At 39.4% G+C, this 17,117-nt stretch overlaps 1 protein-coding gene across 11 annotated transcripts in view; it reads right to left on the bottom strand.

Annotated features, from left to right (window-relative positions):
• Positions 1–29: 29 nt before the first annotated feature.
• Positions 30–17,117, bottom strand: part of By (focal adhesion protein tensin) — a 172,951-nt gene continuing 155,863 nt past the window's right edge. For 7 of the 11 annotated variants that reach the window (XM_071713033.1, XM_071713040.1, XM_071713037.1 and 4 more), the window contains 12 exons: positions 16,216–16,499; positions 15,325–15,950; positions 9,815–10,028; positions 9,179–9,370; positions 7,310–7,927; positions 6,655–6,995; positions 6,023–6,112; positions 5,016–5,124; positions 4,505–4,688; positions 3,866–4,231; positions 3,291–3,573; positions 30–2,767 (listed from right to left, as the gene is read on the bottom strand). In XM_071713033.1, the coding sequence (XP_071569134.1) occupies positions 2,608–2,767; positions 3,291–3,573; positions 3,866–4,231; positions 4,505–4,688; positions 5,016–5,124; positions 6,023–6,112; positions 6,655–6,995; positions 7,310–7,927; positions 9,179–9,370; positions 9,815–10,028; positions 15,325–15,950; positions 16,216–16,499 (3,467 nt within the window). In that variant the 3' untranslated portion in view covers positions 30–2,607. The remainder of the gene's footprint in view (positions 2,768–3,290; positions 3,574–3,865; positions 4,232–4,504; positions 4,689–5,015; positions 5,125–6,022; positions 6,113–6,654; positions 6,996–7,309; positions 7,928–9,178; positions 9,371–9,814; positions 10,029–15,324; positions 15,951–16,215; positions 16,500–17,117) is intronic. The other 4 variants (XM_071713038.1, XM_071713034.1, XM_071713035.1 and 1 more) reach the window with 4 other exon arrangements.

The raw sequence follows: 17,117 nt of genomic DNA, 5'->3' as shown, positions 1-17,117 counted from the left end.
ATATCAGGGTAGATATTAAAATCAAAACACGCTGTGAATATGATTTATTGTTGTTACAACTATACGCGCGTACCCATGCGGCACGCAATAGTACAATTATTGGGCAAACGTACACAGAGTATAATAGAACGTAAACAAATATAATAATATTAATAATAATTATTATAATGACTGAATGTTAAATTAATGTTACGCTGTTAGTCGGGTTCGGGCGCGTACGAAAGGAAATCTAGACGGAGAAGAAAGGGCAGACGGACGATGAAGAGAAGAAAGAACGCAAAAGAAGACACGGTCGGTTCTCTCAAGCGGGCCCTTAATCCTTTCAGCGGCACCCAATCGTCTCTACGTGTTTTCGAGGTTGTCGTTTCGAGCCCATCATCCACAGGACAAAAACACATTACACTCACTTTACATCTAGTCTTAGCGCGAAGTGATATACCTCGCGCTTGCCGCCATCGAAGGGCATATAATACCCGAAAAGGGTTCCCAAGGTCACTGTAAACCTATTTCTTGACCATCGAATATACAGTACGAATTTTGACTAGCACATTGCGTAACTACGGATCCTTCCTCTCTCGATCGTGGAGGAATTCGCAGAGAGGAAACGCCGGAGCTTCAACCGACCTTCGTTCGGAAGACAAAAGTAGAAGGGACCGCGAAAGTAGACGAAGAAGTCGGCGACGTCGAGAGGAAGGCTAGCTGCTGCACACACCGGCGGTCCCCTCGCGTCGTCATATTGTCGTAATTACAATATAATCGATTCGATCGTAATAATTGACTGCTCATCGTCGTGCCCGTCGAGACGTACTCTGCGAGAGTGAGCGCTCTCGACGGCACACGAGCCCGAAATGGCAAGAATTCTATGGGTTCACCGAAAGAATACGCGCGATACTGCCTCGTTACGTGCATACTCCTCAAGTAGCATTATTCATCCCAACCTGCGTGACTTTCGAGCTGATCCTGAAGCATTGCTTCTTCCATAAGTCGCGGACTGTCATTCATCTCGCGACGGTTTCTCACAAGGCGTCTCCTTCTTTTAAGGCGACATTGTCTCGTGGTGTATTTACAGTTATTTATAACATCATTCTTTCATACATCGAGGGAGCATGACACGGGAATTTTATTATGTGCGTGTACGCGTGTATATGTATAATATATACTCTGCAAACGACGTAACATTCTCTGTCAAACATTACTCGAGAGTCTCAAGTATAACATGATAATATATGAATTTATATGTGCTCGCGCAATATTTAACGGCCTATTCGTTATTTAAATATTATATAGATGTTTCTTTAAAAATGAAAGTCTTAAATAAAATAATAAAATGTAATGATAGATTCCGATTATTTTATAATTATGCAATTTCTATAAATTTTTTTATTTTACTATTAATTCTGTAGTATAACATTTTTTTTAATAAAACAGAATTAAAAAGTGTTTCTTGAAGATTAAATCATGTAGTTAATACTGTTATCAAAGCGCGAGCACAGGTTTTGTTATTCGTGTGATAGTTACGTGTATGTGGTATGTGTAACAATGTTATGCATATGTAAATGTATGCATATTTATACGCGCGCAATGTATAGATGCTTTCCGAAATCGAAAGCGCACTCAGTGTCGCGCGAGATACGCTCGTTTCGAATGTTCGATGCCCTTCGTAGATCACGCGAAGAGCACGGTTGATTCTGTTCAACTATGACTACGAGCTATCGGTAAGTTTGCGTGCGGCTGATCGATCGTATCATAAGTGGGGGAAGGTGGCGAAATCATGAACTTTAAAATTCCGCAAAAGAAACTTGCAAAAAGTGTTAAATTACGCGAAGAGAGCGACATTATTTAAATATATTTCGTCGAAACACATTTGTGTGAGATTTGAAAAATACTTCAATAATTGCTAAATTGTAAATAGTATGTGCTGAATTGTAATTATTCTTGTTATTAATAAGAACGCAGAATAGTCATAATTTTATAATTTTTTAAATAAAATCAAATTACTTTATTACATACCTATAGCAAATTTTTCCAATGCAGTCATTTGACCACCTTACCCTTCTTGACCATCCATTATATCTTTACTATTCGCTACGTTAAATCACAACGGTAACGATAATCATAACAACAACTTTCTTATCTTGACTGCATATTGACGCGAGGATGGAATCGATTCACGTATCGCCTCTCGTTCTCCTCGTTCTCTTCCAAAGAGAGCGATTCTCGACTTCTTCCCGGCGTTATTGATAATTGTATCGTCCCTACTGTTTTGTAACATGAATGTTCTACTGATTCAACGCTACGAAATGCACGAAGACTTATTACGAGTAGTCGGTTAATGATAATGATTAGTTCGTGCAGCCATTTTCAGCGAATCCTTTAGAAAGATCCTCCGCGCGTGTCAGCGGAATAACAATTTCATTAATCGATTATATCGATCATTCGTCCCGTTATCCCCAACTTCTCAGTCGCTTTGTCCTTAATTGGACTTTGCATTTTTTTGCGCTAAAGATATGTGATCGGTATCAACCGTAAACGGCGAAACCGTTAACGAATTCGCAATGATGTTTGTGCCCGTTAATCTTGGCGATTTTGGCGAGCGAGTAGCAATTCTTAAACAATGTTGGCCTTGGCGATGGAGCTTCCCATCATGACTTTATTCACGAAATTTACGATTGCCGTTGCAGGTTGCTCTGGTTCCAATTCGGCGAACACGTGGCACTGATTGTCCGATTTATGAGCGGGTTTCCTTGCCACGAAGCCGAAGCAACGACTGAAAAGAGAAGTGATAAGCAAATTAATTTAATTTAAGGTAAATAATAAAATCATCAAATTTCTTCAATGCTTAAAATAATTTATCGCAATTTTTGAAAGATTTAGAATTATAATTTTCTATTTTACATATATTTATAAAATTATAAAATACACTGTCACACAAATTCATAATGTCAAATTATACTCAATTTGAATAATTTTTAATCATTCTTATAGACCACCACTGCTCCTACTCAATATGTCGTTAATTTAACTGAACCAATGAAGTTAACATAATACTGTTTTGTGTTCAAATAATCGACACATATGTGGTAAAAATAAAAAATTGTTATTTAACTCAAGATATTGATTTAAATTTCATCCTTTAATATTTAACAGTGTAAATATAATAAAATAAAAATGTTCAATTATTATAATCCAAATCATAAAAAATTTAAATAATTTTGTTAGTATAATTTATTTATTTTAGTATAATTTTATTTCTTAATTCAAAAGAATTTTACTTAAATTTGAAAACATACTGAGCGCTAAGTGGTCTTCCAGTATCTTCGCTGGTGAACTCCCATGTGCGTTCTTCAGTGTCCAATCCGCAATAACTTATGTTATTTGTGGGATAATGTCGACGGAAAAATAGCTTTCTTGCATTGTCAGTCAAAGTAATGCCCTGCGTGGAGACTTTGAAGTGAACAATTGTGGCGATCGGCAAAGGTTTTTGCTCGAATAGATTGGTGATAGCTTTCTTGATGGCCTGTGGCCCAGTCAAGGACTCCGTGTCAATTGTAAAGAGATACAAAACGTTACAAGCTGTAAAAAACAAATTTAAGATACTTAGAAAACAATTTTCCTCTTTTTAGTAAATCGAAAGAGGCTCATAAATAAAATTACTGAAAATTTAAAAGATCTAAAATGTATAAATTTAGTAATAATTAAATTCAAGATTCTTCTTGTTGCACATACTTAATCTAACCTACTTTAAATAGATCAAATATAATATTTAAGAATTTCAGACCTTAATTTAACTGTATGATATTCTTGAAATTCTCCTTTTATCGTGTCTTTTGTGTCAATTAACGCGAAAATGTGATAAATTAATTACCTGCTCCTTGAGCGAGAAGCTGCTGAGTGCTATTGGTACCAGGTGAGTCTAGAGCTCTGGCGGCCGCTTCTGGCTCGGGTAGCAGCAGCTGACAAGGTAATGCCATGGCCATCAAACTGTGCTGGTAAACCAGTGCCGAAAGTGAGCTGAAGACAGGTTCGTTCGCGCATCCCTTTAGTCTGACGCCGCGCGATGTTGGCTCGATCAAGAAGTGCCTGACAAGCTCGCTCGAGGGATCTCGTGGGCTACTAGGCGCACCAGGAGGTGGCGTAGCTACTTTCAATGCCAGACCGAAGGCACCCGGGAACGAGTTGCTGTCTCGCACCACGAATGTGCCGGGTGTCGCATCCTTCAGCATCGAGATTGCTAGAAAAAGTTTCATGATATTAGCTCATATTTCTCGCCCTATTCGATCGTAATTTTTTCAAGCATTGTATAAGAGATTAAATAAAACATTTATGAATAAAGTTGAATAATTAAAGAATTATTGCTTATGTTACATTCGATCGTATTTATAAAATTATACATTTAAAGTAATATTTCCTTTTCCAGCTATTACGATAATTTCCATTTGTTACGGTAAATAAAAAATTCATTCTATAAAAAATAGATAAAAGTGATTTCAGATTTAAAAATTACCTTGCTCCCGCGATATATTGGGTTTGTACCAGATTCTGCTGGTGTCGCGTACGAATTTTACATTAGCGTCAGCTACCTCCTGGGGCTCGGTGTTGGAGTGAACGCTGGAACGTCTCGAGCTATAATATTGAACTTGCGGCGAAGACTGACCACCACTGTTGATCGATGTGTATGATGTAGCACTCTGTAAAATCCAAAACAAGAATTATTGTTCTGTTACGAAACTATATTTCCCTATATCCATATACCAAGTTAATGTATCAACATGAAAAGCTACCAGCATATATAATTTCTAATAGATATTTTATTTCAATCGTAATATCCATTTCCAAATTGTTTCTCAACGGAAAAATCTCCAATCTTTAAAAATCATATTGTTTTAAATTAAAAGTTTAAATAAAATTTTAATATAATTAAAGCTTATATTAAATACATTTCCGTTATTCTGTTATCGTGATGGGATTGAAATAACAATGATAATATGAACGTAAGGTAATATTGTGATGCTTACCTTGGGGCTTTGGGCGAATTCTACGTGGGTCGGTGTACCAGGACTGCGCGAAACAGCCTGCGGCTGCGACATCGTCGATTCGCTTACAGGAGAAACAGGTCGGTCCTTACTGTAAAAGAAGCAATCGAACGTTAGAAGATATTCCGCGAAAATGTACCCCGACATTTCCGTGCAGGTAGATGTGTGTCGGTTGACTCGTGCACAGTGCTATACATCGTGAGGGAAATACCGGAAAAGGGTGATACACATCGTAAAGAGAATTTTGGAGGCGAAAGAAGTGCCTCTAACAATAAAGTTAACAATAAGTTAAACGGGACGAACGTCTCTAGCGAGAAGCGGGAAGAGAAGAAGGATGGATAGAAAAGAATTTTTTTCCCCCCGAGGAATTCTCAGTGAGGATGATGGAAATGTTACTTTGGTTCTTCAATAACAAAGTTTATTTCGTCGATATAACATATATACTTGCTCTGTGAGAAGTTTCTATGACACACGATGCAAGTAAGCGCGAGTTTCTTGTTAGTTCGAAGGTGCAACACACATATGGCCGGCATACATGGCCGCGATTTATGATACCATCATGTATGCTAAACTTTTCTTATTACAACTGCGTGGACACAAATTAAATAATAGCTTTTGAACAATCCGTAATAAACGTTTATAACTCGTAACAACGATAAACACCAAAGATGCAAGTAAAAAGATCGTGAAATTACATAAAACCAATGTTATTCGGATTAAAAGACATAAAGAAAAAAAAAGGTCCAACGTGGAAGTGATTTCAATTTACGTAAAATCGTGTGATAAGTGATTTATTATCTATTCTATGATATGATGTAGGATTGCATTCCGGGGGCGTATCGACGCGCGCGATTAGTAACATGACACAAAACATTCATGGTGCACATATGGACGCGCGACGCTCTCCATCGCTGTGATTAATTCTAAAGCCGTTAATTGCATATTCAATTACGATCACTCGCTCGCGCGATTCTTCGTGTATATATTACCTATAGTCGAACGACGCCGATTGGTTAGTGAGCGGCCATCGTTTGTTATGCGTTTGTTTAAGCGGCCCGCTTGCCGGGAAACTCAAGCGTCTAGAATCACGAATATCATTCTTCGTCATCATCACCGTCATTTTGCGATCGCTCATCGTGTTCAAGGGAAATCTTTTACGTCACATTACGCGTGGCTTGGTATAAAATATTTTTATAAAATTTATAAAATGTCCAGTACCGCCAATGAACAGTATTCTAGGTCTGTGATGTTTCCATCAAAATTCGAGATGAAAATTTTAATATCTAACGTCACAAAGTAGAAAGTTTCTATTTCAACAGGATTGAACGTATTAACTTTTAATTTAATACGATTTAACGTGTTAAATGACGTAATTTAATACATAAAGAAACATGTAAAAAGAGAGCTTCAGTCTAATGTGTCATTTTTACACGTTTACATAAAAATAACACACTTGGATTTGCAGTGTAATATCTGATAAGTCTATATTGATCTTATACACATGTAGGCTATTAGAATAAAATGTTTCAGTGCCGCATAAAAATCCTGAAAAATTTTCAACGTCCAATTTTATTATGTGTTCAAAGTGGAAATATTTATTGAAGCGGGGAGTAAAACTTACCGCTGTGTTGTCGGACTCTTGGGTGGAAGCCCCGTCTCCTTCGAGGCTTCCCTTCGTTCTTCGATATATATCGTTCGTTCGGCGCCGTAGTTCCCGATATTATTGTTATTGTTTCCGCCAGCCTCGTTGTTGTTGTTGTTGCTGCTGACATTGTAGCTGTTGTTGGACGTCACGTAGGTGCGATCGCTGGCGAACGTCACCGTCGGCGATGCGTTGTTGACGTACGGCGTCCGTGGGTGAACCGGAAACGCCGGTGTCTGCGGTCGCGAGGCACCGCTGACCACCGCGCTTCCAGGACTGACGCTTCTCTCGGTCCACGATGACGCCGAGTCATTGTGCGGCTATGTAAAATTCGAGACGATTATTATAATTACACATCCGGAGAGAGGACACTCGGTGGAGAGACGGGGCGTAACGAAGTGACGAGAGACCGATTAGTGGGCACGCACATTCGCCGTTTTCTACATCAGTCTACGCGCTACCAGTCAAGCGAGGCGTGCTGGACAAGCTTGGAATACCGAGTACTAATGTTGGAATTTTTAATTAGCGACTAACGCATCAGCAACACGCATAAAGAAAACTGAGGCAAGTGCATGTTATGAAATGATTACTACGCGCGTAGACGCGCGGGGTTTTGCGTGAAGGAGCGACAAACCTGGGTGCAATTCTGCCATGCTTTTGGTGACTGGTTAGGGGAGCAATTAGTGACATTGTTGCTAGGCACACTGGCAGATATCGCAGCGGCTGCTATCGCGTTGCTGCCGGCGGGATGATGCTCGTTCTCGGGTTTTGTCATGCTCGGGGATGCGCGAATCGGCGAGATCTCGGCTAGAGACTGAATGAGGCTCACGAGAGGGTCAGGCTGATCGACCACCGCTAATAAACCGCCGTCCGTCTGGTCGTTGCTGCTGGCCGAACTGTAACTTCCGACGCTCTGATAAGCGACGCGATTCCTCGACTCGGGCCGCGCGTTTCGACTAGGTGTCACGTATTCCTGAATCGAGATCGTCTGCTTCCGCTCGGCGTGGTCGTTGCCGACGCTATTGATGACACCGGGTTGCAACTGATGATGACGATGCTCGCGCAGCAATGCGTCCGCGCGTGCGAAACTGTCGCTCCGCGACTCCGGTCGCGGCGGTTGTTGCTGATGTTGCTGATGTTGTTGTTGTTGTTGCTGCGGTCTTTCGGCGTTGCTGGAACTCAATTGCTGGCTCGCCGCGAACCCTAAGGGTGGCGCGGCCGCTAAGGCTGAGCGGGGGGATGTCGGAGGGCTCTGGAATGCAAGCCAAGCGCTATGCTACATGCCGGCGAACTAAGAGCGTTTAATCCTTTCGGTGCTATGCCCTCGATTACCCGCGCTAGCGAGGCTTTAAGCCCAAATCGTTGTTAATTAATTGCGCGGGCTAATTAATGGCGCGCGCGTTAACGCGGCGTAGTCGTAATGCAGCTGCCGCGTCAGCTGGAAATTGTTCACGTTGAGCGATAACGATAAAGAGAATGATTCTTTCGATAATGCTACGCTGCCCCGTATTAAATACTTTTAATTAAAATGGCGAAAGCATACATAACGAGAACACGAAATTAATATAATAAATAATTAAATTCGTAATTCGTGACAAATATGTTATTATGCAGTTCACTTCTTTTTTTGTAAATCCTTGTGATGTACATAATGATGTATTATTTTTATAATAATGGTGTATTAATAATTGAAGCAAAACCTTTTAATATTTATCGAATATTTATAATATAATGAATATTACGTTAAGCAAAAATAAATGTTCGCTATTAAAATGTATTAAAACTTAAAACGAAATTATACAGTACTTAAACAGTTAAGTTAGTAATGTGTCGGATCCTTTATTCCGGTTCCTTTTCTCGTAAATGCATCGAAAGTATAGCACGAAAAAGGATCAAGGGGGATTTCTATCTCGGATAGGTAATCGCCTTACCGTCTACGTTTTAGAGGGGTCGTTTCTAGCCATTTAGGGTCTAACTATACGGTATTTCTATAAGGTATAGCGTTGTTGGAGGAGTTTCCCTAGCTTGTTATCTATGGAGCCTAAATTGTAGCGTTCGTGCGGTCGTCTTATTGGCGTAAAGCGAGGTCGGCCGTACCACCGTTCCGAACTCCATACGAATAACTATTTATTTCGTCCAATATTATCCTTACTCGTCGGCCAATTCAACTTATCAATTAGTTTTTGTAACAACTGTAAATTTTCTAATATCCAAGAAACATTAAATTTACTGAAAACTGATCGCAAAATACTGCTAAAATATATTCTGATTTTTATCTACGGTATTTTTTATTTAAATTTCTGGTCGTCATATCAATTTACTTACAAATACAATTACTTGCCGGTTCCTTATAAAAAAATATAACAGAATCATAGAAACCCGCGTAATTATTATGTATGGTAATATGCAATTTAAATATTCGAAACGACGGCGCGCATGATTCCAGCAATCTAAATGAGCAAAGAATGCATGGAACACGCCTAAATGCACACTGCGTACTCACCTGACTGTCGTTGTACTTGCGATATTCGTAAGCACGCTTCACAGAAACGAACGGCCGTTCGTTCATGCTCTCCGCTCGTGGCCTGCCGAGAACACCGTTTCCGGCATTGCCGTTATACTTCCGGCTGCTCGATCTCTGCGGAAGTAGAGGACTAGCTGGTGCGGAGGTGTACGGAACAGCTCTCGACGACGGCTAATCGATAAACGGTGAATGTCAACAAAGTTAATCCCAGAATGCGCGCTTAGTCTTTCGCGTTAGTAAATATTGCGTCTGCTGAATCATAGGCGGCTTTTGTTATATTAGTAAGTTGCGAGAGAAAGTTATAAATCATATTTGTACAGACGAAGTTTCAGATACTACATAAATACAGGAGCTTAATATGGGAAATGGCCCAAACGAGAAACATTAATCTTTTGTTAAATATGGTTCTCCAATATCTGCTGTGTCATACTTGCATTCTAGGATTAACAATTTTACCAAAAAAAAGTCTCTACGTATTATATTGAGTATTGCGAACAATATATTGCTACCTTTTTTTTTAACTTTACATGAAAAACATTTAATTATTTTTTATTACTATTATAGAATAAGTTTTTTAAATCGATATCTAGCCAACAATCTCCGATGATTTCTTACCTGTCCGGAAACAGAACTCGCTCCCCACACATCGTCATCATCGTCGAGAACTGCCGAGTCGCTCGCGTAACCGTCGTGTCTCAATCTTCCTCTCTGCAAGCTCCTGAGCTCGCCGATCACACGGTTTCCGGTCTCTTGTCGCCAGAGCTTGCCGGGGCTCCTTTCATCTCTCCTAGCGGCGAGTTTCAATTGCTGCTGTCTCAGCCACGACAAACTGAACGATAAGAAAATGGAACTATTTTATCACAAATTTTTTTTATGTCTTCCTGTCAAGCACGTCACACACAAAGATAAACTAGAATTATTTTATTAAGTATAAATAAAAGATAGAAAAGCCCTTTAATAAATTGCCCTTATTACAAATTGTCGATCACTGATCGAGCTTTCCGGCCCGATATTTATTACCGATTTATGCAACGTAAGATTAAACATTTAATAGCACGTTGTAAATAACGCCGGATAATTGCGATGTTTCTCGCTTTTATATCTCGCAACAGGGACTTATCGCGTTACACGGCGCATAAATGAAAATACGAGAAGTTACGATTTCGTTAGGGAATACGAGACCGCAACTCCGGTAACAAAGGCTCGGCGAAACGTGCTCCTTCGCGAATAGAGACTCGCGGAATTCTACTACGCCGGATTCTGGACCTCCTACCGCGATAGAAGTCGATAATTACACCCTGATCGATGAGGTCGCCCTGGGCCATCGACTCGCGGCAGTCGTGGCTACGGAGTGCGCGTTACATCCAGCCGTTCCTCGAGATAATAAACGACGGCCTCGGTAGCCAATCAGCGTAAGTCACGGAGGATTTCTTTTTTCCAATAACGAAATTTATGCCTGTGCCCGAACGCGCACAACCCCCGGGAGAGTTGTAAACTGCGCCTCGCGAGTAAACTTGTCGCGTGAGAGGAGCATTAATTCAACTTTGCGCATCGTTTTAGATCTCTTTGAATTCGCCATTGGCGAACGATATGACGTGAAATTCTATTATTCTTAAAAAATTATTGCAATGTGTATGTAAAGACTCACAACAATTCATATATTCATATTTTCGAAGATTTCGGTGCTTCACACAAAGAAGATTTCAGTATTTTCAAAATCCTCCTGAAAAATCACAAGACGTTTTTCTTTTGTGTGCTTGCTGAAAGAAAAATAATTTCTCTCGTGCTACATAAAGTTGCATGTGTGTATAAAGACGTGCAATAACTTCGCGTCTTGGACAACAAATGTAGAGAGCTATACTTTAATAGCATCAAATATGAAGGAGTTCGGAATCGTGAGCTTGCATCAACCTTGACCGATTCGTTGAATCTTTCGCGAATATTGGTGTTTATTTTGAATGTACCATTGATTGAAATATTGGTTTGTGTTTCTTGGAAACCAAACTCGATACGTGTTGTATTATTTAAGCGGAGCGAAACGGAATACTGCGTCTTTTCTATTATTCATGACGAATATCAAACAGCGTTCTATCTCCGTTTGGTTTGTTTGCGCAGCTTCGATCGTTTTCACGTTTACGGCGTCTCGCTCAAAATTTATTTAACATTTTTATCTGTTAGATATATAATTCAATGCTCTAAATTTTAGAATGTGAGAAACTATTGATCGAATCTTATCTGGTTATCCATTTGGTATTCCACGCGCGTAACCCAAATTGTTAATCCTAAATTGTTGATAGCGAACTAGTTGCAGCGTATATACGTGCCGCCGCTTATCAATAGTAATTGTAACAGATGACCGGCTTGCACGCAAATCAAGCGTGCCATAAAACGCAATTGCGTGTGCACGCTCGCCGAGATCTCATCTGCGTAACGACACAACGCGTGTAAATTCGCCCCGTGGGTAAATTTTAAATTGAACGAGCTCTTCGTTATCAAAAAAGAAAAAAATGGAGTTCGTTAATTTACGAGACGTGCGGGTCTCGTTGGTCTCGTTATTAAAGAAAATTACGTGATAAAAGTTCATTACATAATTTTGTATTTATCGCGCTTAAGTTTATTTCACACCGTTATTTAATTTTTGTTTACTAATTATTGAATTTATAAGAGATATATATCTTTTTACATATGCTATGCAATGACAGCAGATAAGTGAATGTAAAATTAGTATGACAAATAAGTCTTTTTTACATTGTCTTATCACTTAGTGCTTGCACTACTTGCAGCGCTGTCCAACATAGTAATTTGTGTAGCATGCATTAAAAGTGCATGAATATGTAAAAGTCTGGCGAAGAATATTGTTAATGCGTTACATCCGTTAGCGACATTTTTACGTGGATGAAAAGGATTTCCGTGTGCAATAGAAAAAGTTTGAGTCACGAGATATGAAAGTCGCGTCCATCAAAAAAGAACGATGCACGCTCGAGTTTGCGAAGAAAATTATACGCGCAGCTTTTGTGCTCATTCCTCGCCTCTTCCAATGACTTCCGCTTCCGAATATCGTTTCTCCGTTGTTTCCGGAGTTACGTCGGAAGAATAGATGAAAAGGGACATTTTTCGGTGTAATGTACTCGATAACGTAAAGAAGGAAAGGCAGCAGCGTTGCAAGACGAAAACAATAATAAAAACAGTGATCGCAATAAAATGCTATAAATATGAAAATAAATTTAAATAAATCATCTCTTCGATATTAACGTTATTTAATTAACTTATCTGAGGAATCATAGTAAAAACGGGAAAATAATGTAATATTATTTAATTCCGAAGGATTATTTTATTCCAAGAAGGAAACATTTGTGATATCTCACTATGCCAGCGCGTCATCCCGATATATCAAATGTGGGTAAAATAAATGAAGACAAATGAGGTGGAGGCGGAATGAGATGTTTTCACGGGTTTTACAGGGTTGATTTAGCACGTATCTCTCGCGCCCGTTCTATATTTATAATTATGTCAGAGAACGTTCGCGCGGTATCCCGAAATACCGGTCCTTCGTGTCTTAAGTTCCATCATAATTTTTCCCCGACGATTACGGATGTCGCGATGTCGCAATTCTAAGGACTCTAAAATGTGTTCATTAAGTAACGCGACATTACAACATCCCGTTTTATTTTAGCAAGAGTCACAGCGGATAAAGCGAGAATCTCTCCGGTGTCATCACGCTCGGAATGTCACGTTTCTTTCACCCGCGAGAAAGCGGACCTGCCGAACGTTCGTTGATCCTCTCGATCGTAAATGTCGTCTGTTTCCTCCCCAGGTCAAAACGTCTCTTCGTAAATAACCGCGAAATCTTGCGGTTGCTCGCGCGCAACGCAAAATCGTTCCGTTCGCGGAGCGAAGTCGTGTGTTTATTTTTACGGTGTTCCGTGGTGCGCAATACGACACAAATTTTACGGTATGGATATTTGGTTCGACGAACTCGACGAACTGTCAACTCTCGTTCGTCAACTTCTCTTCATTTTTTATAAAGCTTTACATTCTCCCTAGATGGATAATTAAAAAGAGAAACGGTAGAGACTGAGAATTGAAGATTTTAAAATGTGAGCTTTTTTAGAAATTAAATCATACTCACAATAGTATGAAGTTAAAATCCACATGATATCGCTTTGTTGAAAATAAAATAAAAAATAAAGATTTTAAGATTATAAGACAGAAAATTAAATAGTTTTGAAGTAATTTTTAATCAAATAAAACATTTTAATGTATAATTAAAAAATATATTAAAGTCATATACTATATATGATATATTAAATAAAATATAATTTAAAATGTAAGAGCATTTTCCGGAACTATAGGAAATTGCAAAATTATTCGTCTAAAGAGAAAAAAATTATGCAACAGCGACATCGCGATCGGTATCTTAATTTAACGCATTTTAATGCTATCGCAATAAAAAAAAATAAATATGTGAACCGGTGTTACTTTATAATCGTGCCGAACCAGACAGGGTTAACAGATTCATTTTACGCGATCGTGCATACTTTCTCCTCCATTCACGCGCGGGATCTCATTCGCGAAATGTGCGAGGCAGGACCGCGAAAGTCTCGGGATGTACAAAAAAGTTGATGACTTCGAGGTGAATGGCGTTATGTTATAGTGACTGCACATTTATGGGATGCCTTTACATTTACGGCAGCGCAATATAACAAACGAGTCTCTTTCGAAACATTATTATGCATATCTGACGGTTAATTTCATTTCCTCTTATTCCATTTACTGCCAATACATACACATGTACATAAAAAATAGAATATACAAATTTAATAACCATTTGTAAATAACTATTGGAATAACTTCAAAATTGGAAATATAAGTAAATTGTTGTAAAAATAAAATTATAAATAAATAATTTTGAACCAAGTAATTGGATAGATTTCTGCGCCAATTGATTTTTGTTAGAATAATTTTTTAACACGATCTGTTTTTATTTATTTATTAAATTTTCTCTATAATAAATATTTTATTCAGAGATTTTCTAGTTTGAAAGGATTGTAAATAAAATGTAATAGCCTAAGTAATAAAACAGCTTTAAATTTATATCAAATCTTATTGTATTTATTCGCTGTTGTTTCTTAAAACAAATTAATGTAGTATCCTTTGCACAGCTTCATTGGCTATGTTTCGCAATTCGCATCCTGAGATCCCACATCATTCACGCTGTCGATCGTCAACGGGGATGTATTCGCGGCGCTAAATCTCTCTATTCGCATTAGGAACATGACTCACGACGACCGCATTTACCATTCGTGGCAAAAGGTACGCCATCGTAGCCGCGTATGGGTCGACAATTTATTAATTGTCCATGGCCAACTCGTGGATCTTTCTACTCTCCCTTTCTCCCTCTTTCTTTCTCTCGCTCGCTCATTTTCTTAAACGTTCTCTCTGCGCGCGAGCGAGGTTCTTTTGCGGCGCCCGATTCGGACGATGCATTGCGACATCATACTGCCGACGGTCGTCTGGAAACTCTGCAGAGGTACGGCCTATTCGCCACGATTTTCTTGCCGTCGTCCCCGCGAAAACTTAGTATAATCTCTACTTTCGCAACGCTATTTATCCGCGAGAAAACCATTTTCGCACGAAATCAGTAAAGTATCGTGTGTCGCGAGATGTGGAAGGGGTAATTTCTCTTGAAAATGTTGAAAGAGAATGGTAAAAGCGAGTAGTTAATATATTGCAGAGAGAATAAAGCTTCGTAAGCGTGACATAATTTCAGATATAATTAGCAGAACGAAAATATCTCAACGCTCTCACTATACATATTTTCGCTATTTTTAATACTAGGTTGATTCATAAACAAGTTTCGTTTTACATAATAAACTGAATCTTTATATTTAAAAAACTTATAACATAAGTACTAAAAATCGTAAATGACACATTCTTAACTACTTGCAACAGATAAAACAATTAAATACCGTGAGTAATACTGGCTTCCCAGAAGAAGTGATTCAGTAATTCACAGCGGAATTTATTTATAAATCAACCCAATATATTTTACAATTTTTAACTATATCGAAAAGAACAATTTTTATATAATGTAAGTAAATTTTATGAGATGAATAGTCACTTACCCATCGATGTGATCAGCTCCACTCTTTACGGGACCGTTTGCGAATTCCGGCGGCGGATCCGGAGTATTGGGACTGAGGGGGCTGAGGGGGCTGATGGGTCTTCTAGAATTCTCGCCAAGAATGTCCTCGAAATCTACGACGGGCGCGACACCTCGCACAGACGCTTTCCTCACTAACGAGGGCGACGACAATTTCTGATGCTTTATCATGTCGGTAGTGGCACCGTACGAGAATGGCTGACTGGTCTGCCTGGCGTGATACGGGATGTCCTCGTCGATGAAGTCGATGTTCCCAGGCGGCGAGAAGGAGTCCGCGTGTTTCCTGTAGGAGTCGTTGGAGGATTCGGATATCTTCCGATCCGGAGACATGCGATACTCGAAATCGCGATGCTCGATGCTCTTCGGCGAGTCTCTGTACTCGTTTTTCAGGGTGCTATAGCTGCTGCTCGAATTGTAGGGCGGACTCGATTCTTTACCGGCCCCGTAACTCCTGTAGGAATCCTTCAAAGTGGAATAAGTGGACGTTGGGTGACTGCTGCCGTGACTGCTGTAGCTGCGTGATTCTTGGATGTACATCTTCTCACTTCGATCGCGATTGTAATCATCTGTCGGAGGATCTGGCATAGACTGTAGAGAAATTTCATAGTATAATGTAAATAGTGGATATTTTTTCAATTAATTCTTAGTTTTTTTTTGCATATTAATCTTAAGCCCCTTGCACAATAGGGGATAGCGATAACGATAGCGACAGCGACAAGGTTGCCGACAAAGCTATACCTTTGTCGGCAACTTTGTCGCTGTCGCTGTCGCTATCGCTATCGCTATCGCCTATTGAGCAAGGGGCTTTAAATGCAATTATCTATGCATACGCGTAATTGGCAAACTTTGTTACCTCGACAGTAAGCATCATATCATGAAGAAGTTTATCGAGGTCTCCGTGAGCCTGACTTTCCGGCTCTGGTTCTGGCGGGCTGGGTCTCTGTGGCGGTGCACTACTTATGCCACTGTCCATAGAAACCGTCAATGGCGAGCCGCGAGCACCTCCTGCAGCGCTTTGATGTACCACGGCGTACAAGGACCCATCTATAGGGCCACAGGTATAACCCAAGCCACGAGGTGAAGTCTGAACCGAAGAGCTCGAGGGAGGTGGTGGTGACAGTGGAGTCTCACGGCCTTCTGAAGGGAAACATGCGTCCAAATATAGTGAAACAATAATAGCAATTGAAAAGAAAATATTTTAGTATGACGTTTTCAATTTTACTGAATATATACTTTGTATATTTTAATTCCATTACCAATCTTATATTTTTGTTATATTGTTTCTATTACTTTAATTATATTATTAAGTAGAGCTGAATTGCAATAATTTATTTGGACTGTGTTTTTTCGTAATAAATATTATTACTTAAGTAAAACGTTGTAGATTTGAATGGTAATGAGAGTATTCGCGTAAAGTCGCTAACAAAAGTAAAACCGCAAATAAATTCTCTTCTCGGATTCTTCTTATGGTTGGAATATCTGCGGGCACCCGCGTGAACTATAATTCCGCGAGCGGGAAATCGAGGAGCTTGTTAGAGGAACAACCGCCAGCCATAAATTGTTGACTGACGCTGCTCTTGAGTACGAATTGCGACGAGGGAGTTAAGGAATCATCCATTACATACATTCCTCTCTCTACCAACGCATCACGCCATTTAGAGCTAATTGCTCGATCAGTTTCTAAGATATTATGAGTATTTATAATAAAGTAAAATAAACTTATAACTTGATCATTAGCAGGGAAACGATAATAAT

Source organism: Temnothorax nylanderi, unplaced genomic scaffold (genome assembly GCF_030848795.1).
Source record: "Temnothorax nylanderi isolate EJ_2023f unplaced genomic scaffold, tnyl_v1.0 TNYL_tig0119_pilon, whole genome shotgun sequence".
Lineage (NCBI taxonomy): Eukaryota > Metazoa > Arthropoda > Insecta > Hymenoptera > Formicidae > Temnothorax > Temnothorax nylanderi.
Note: the sequence above shows the minus strand (reverse complement) of the source record. Positions and strands in the feature narration are given on the sequence as shown.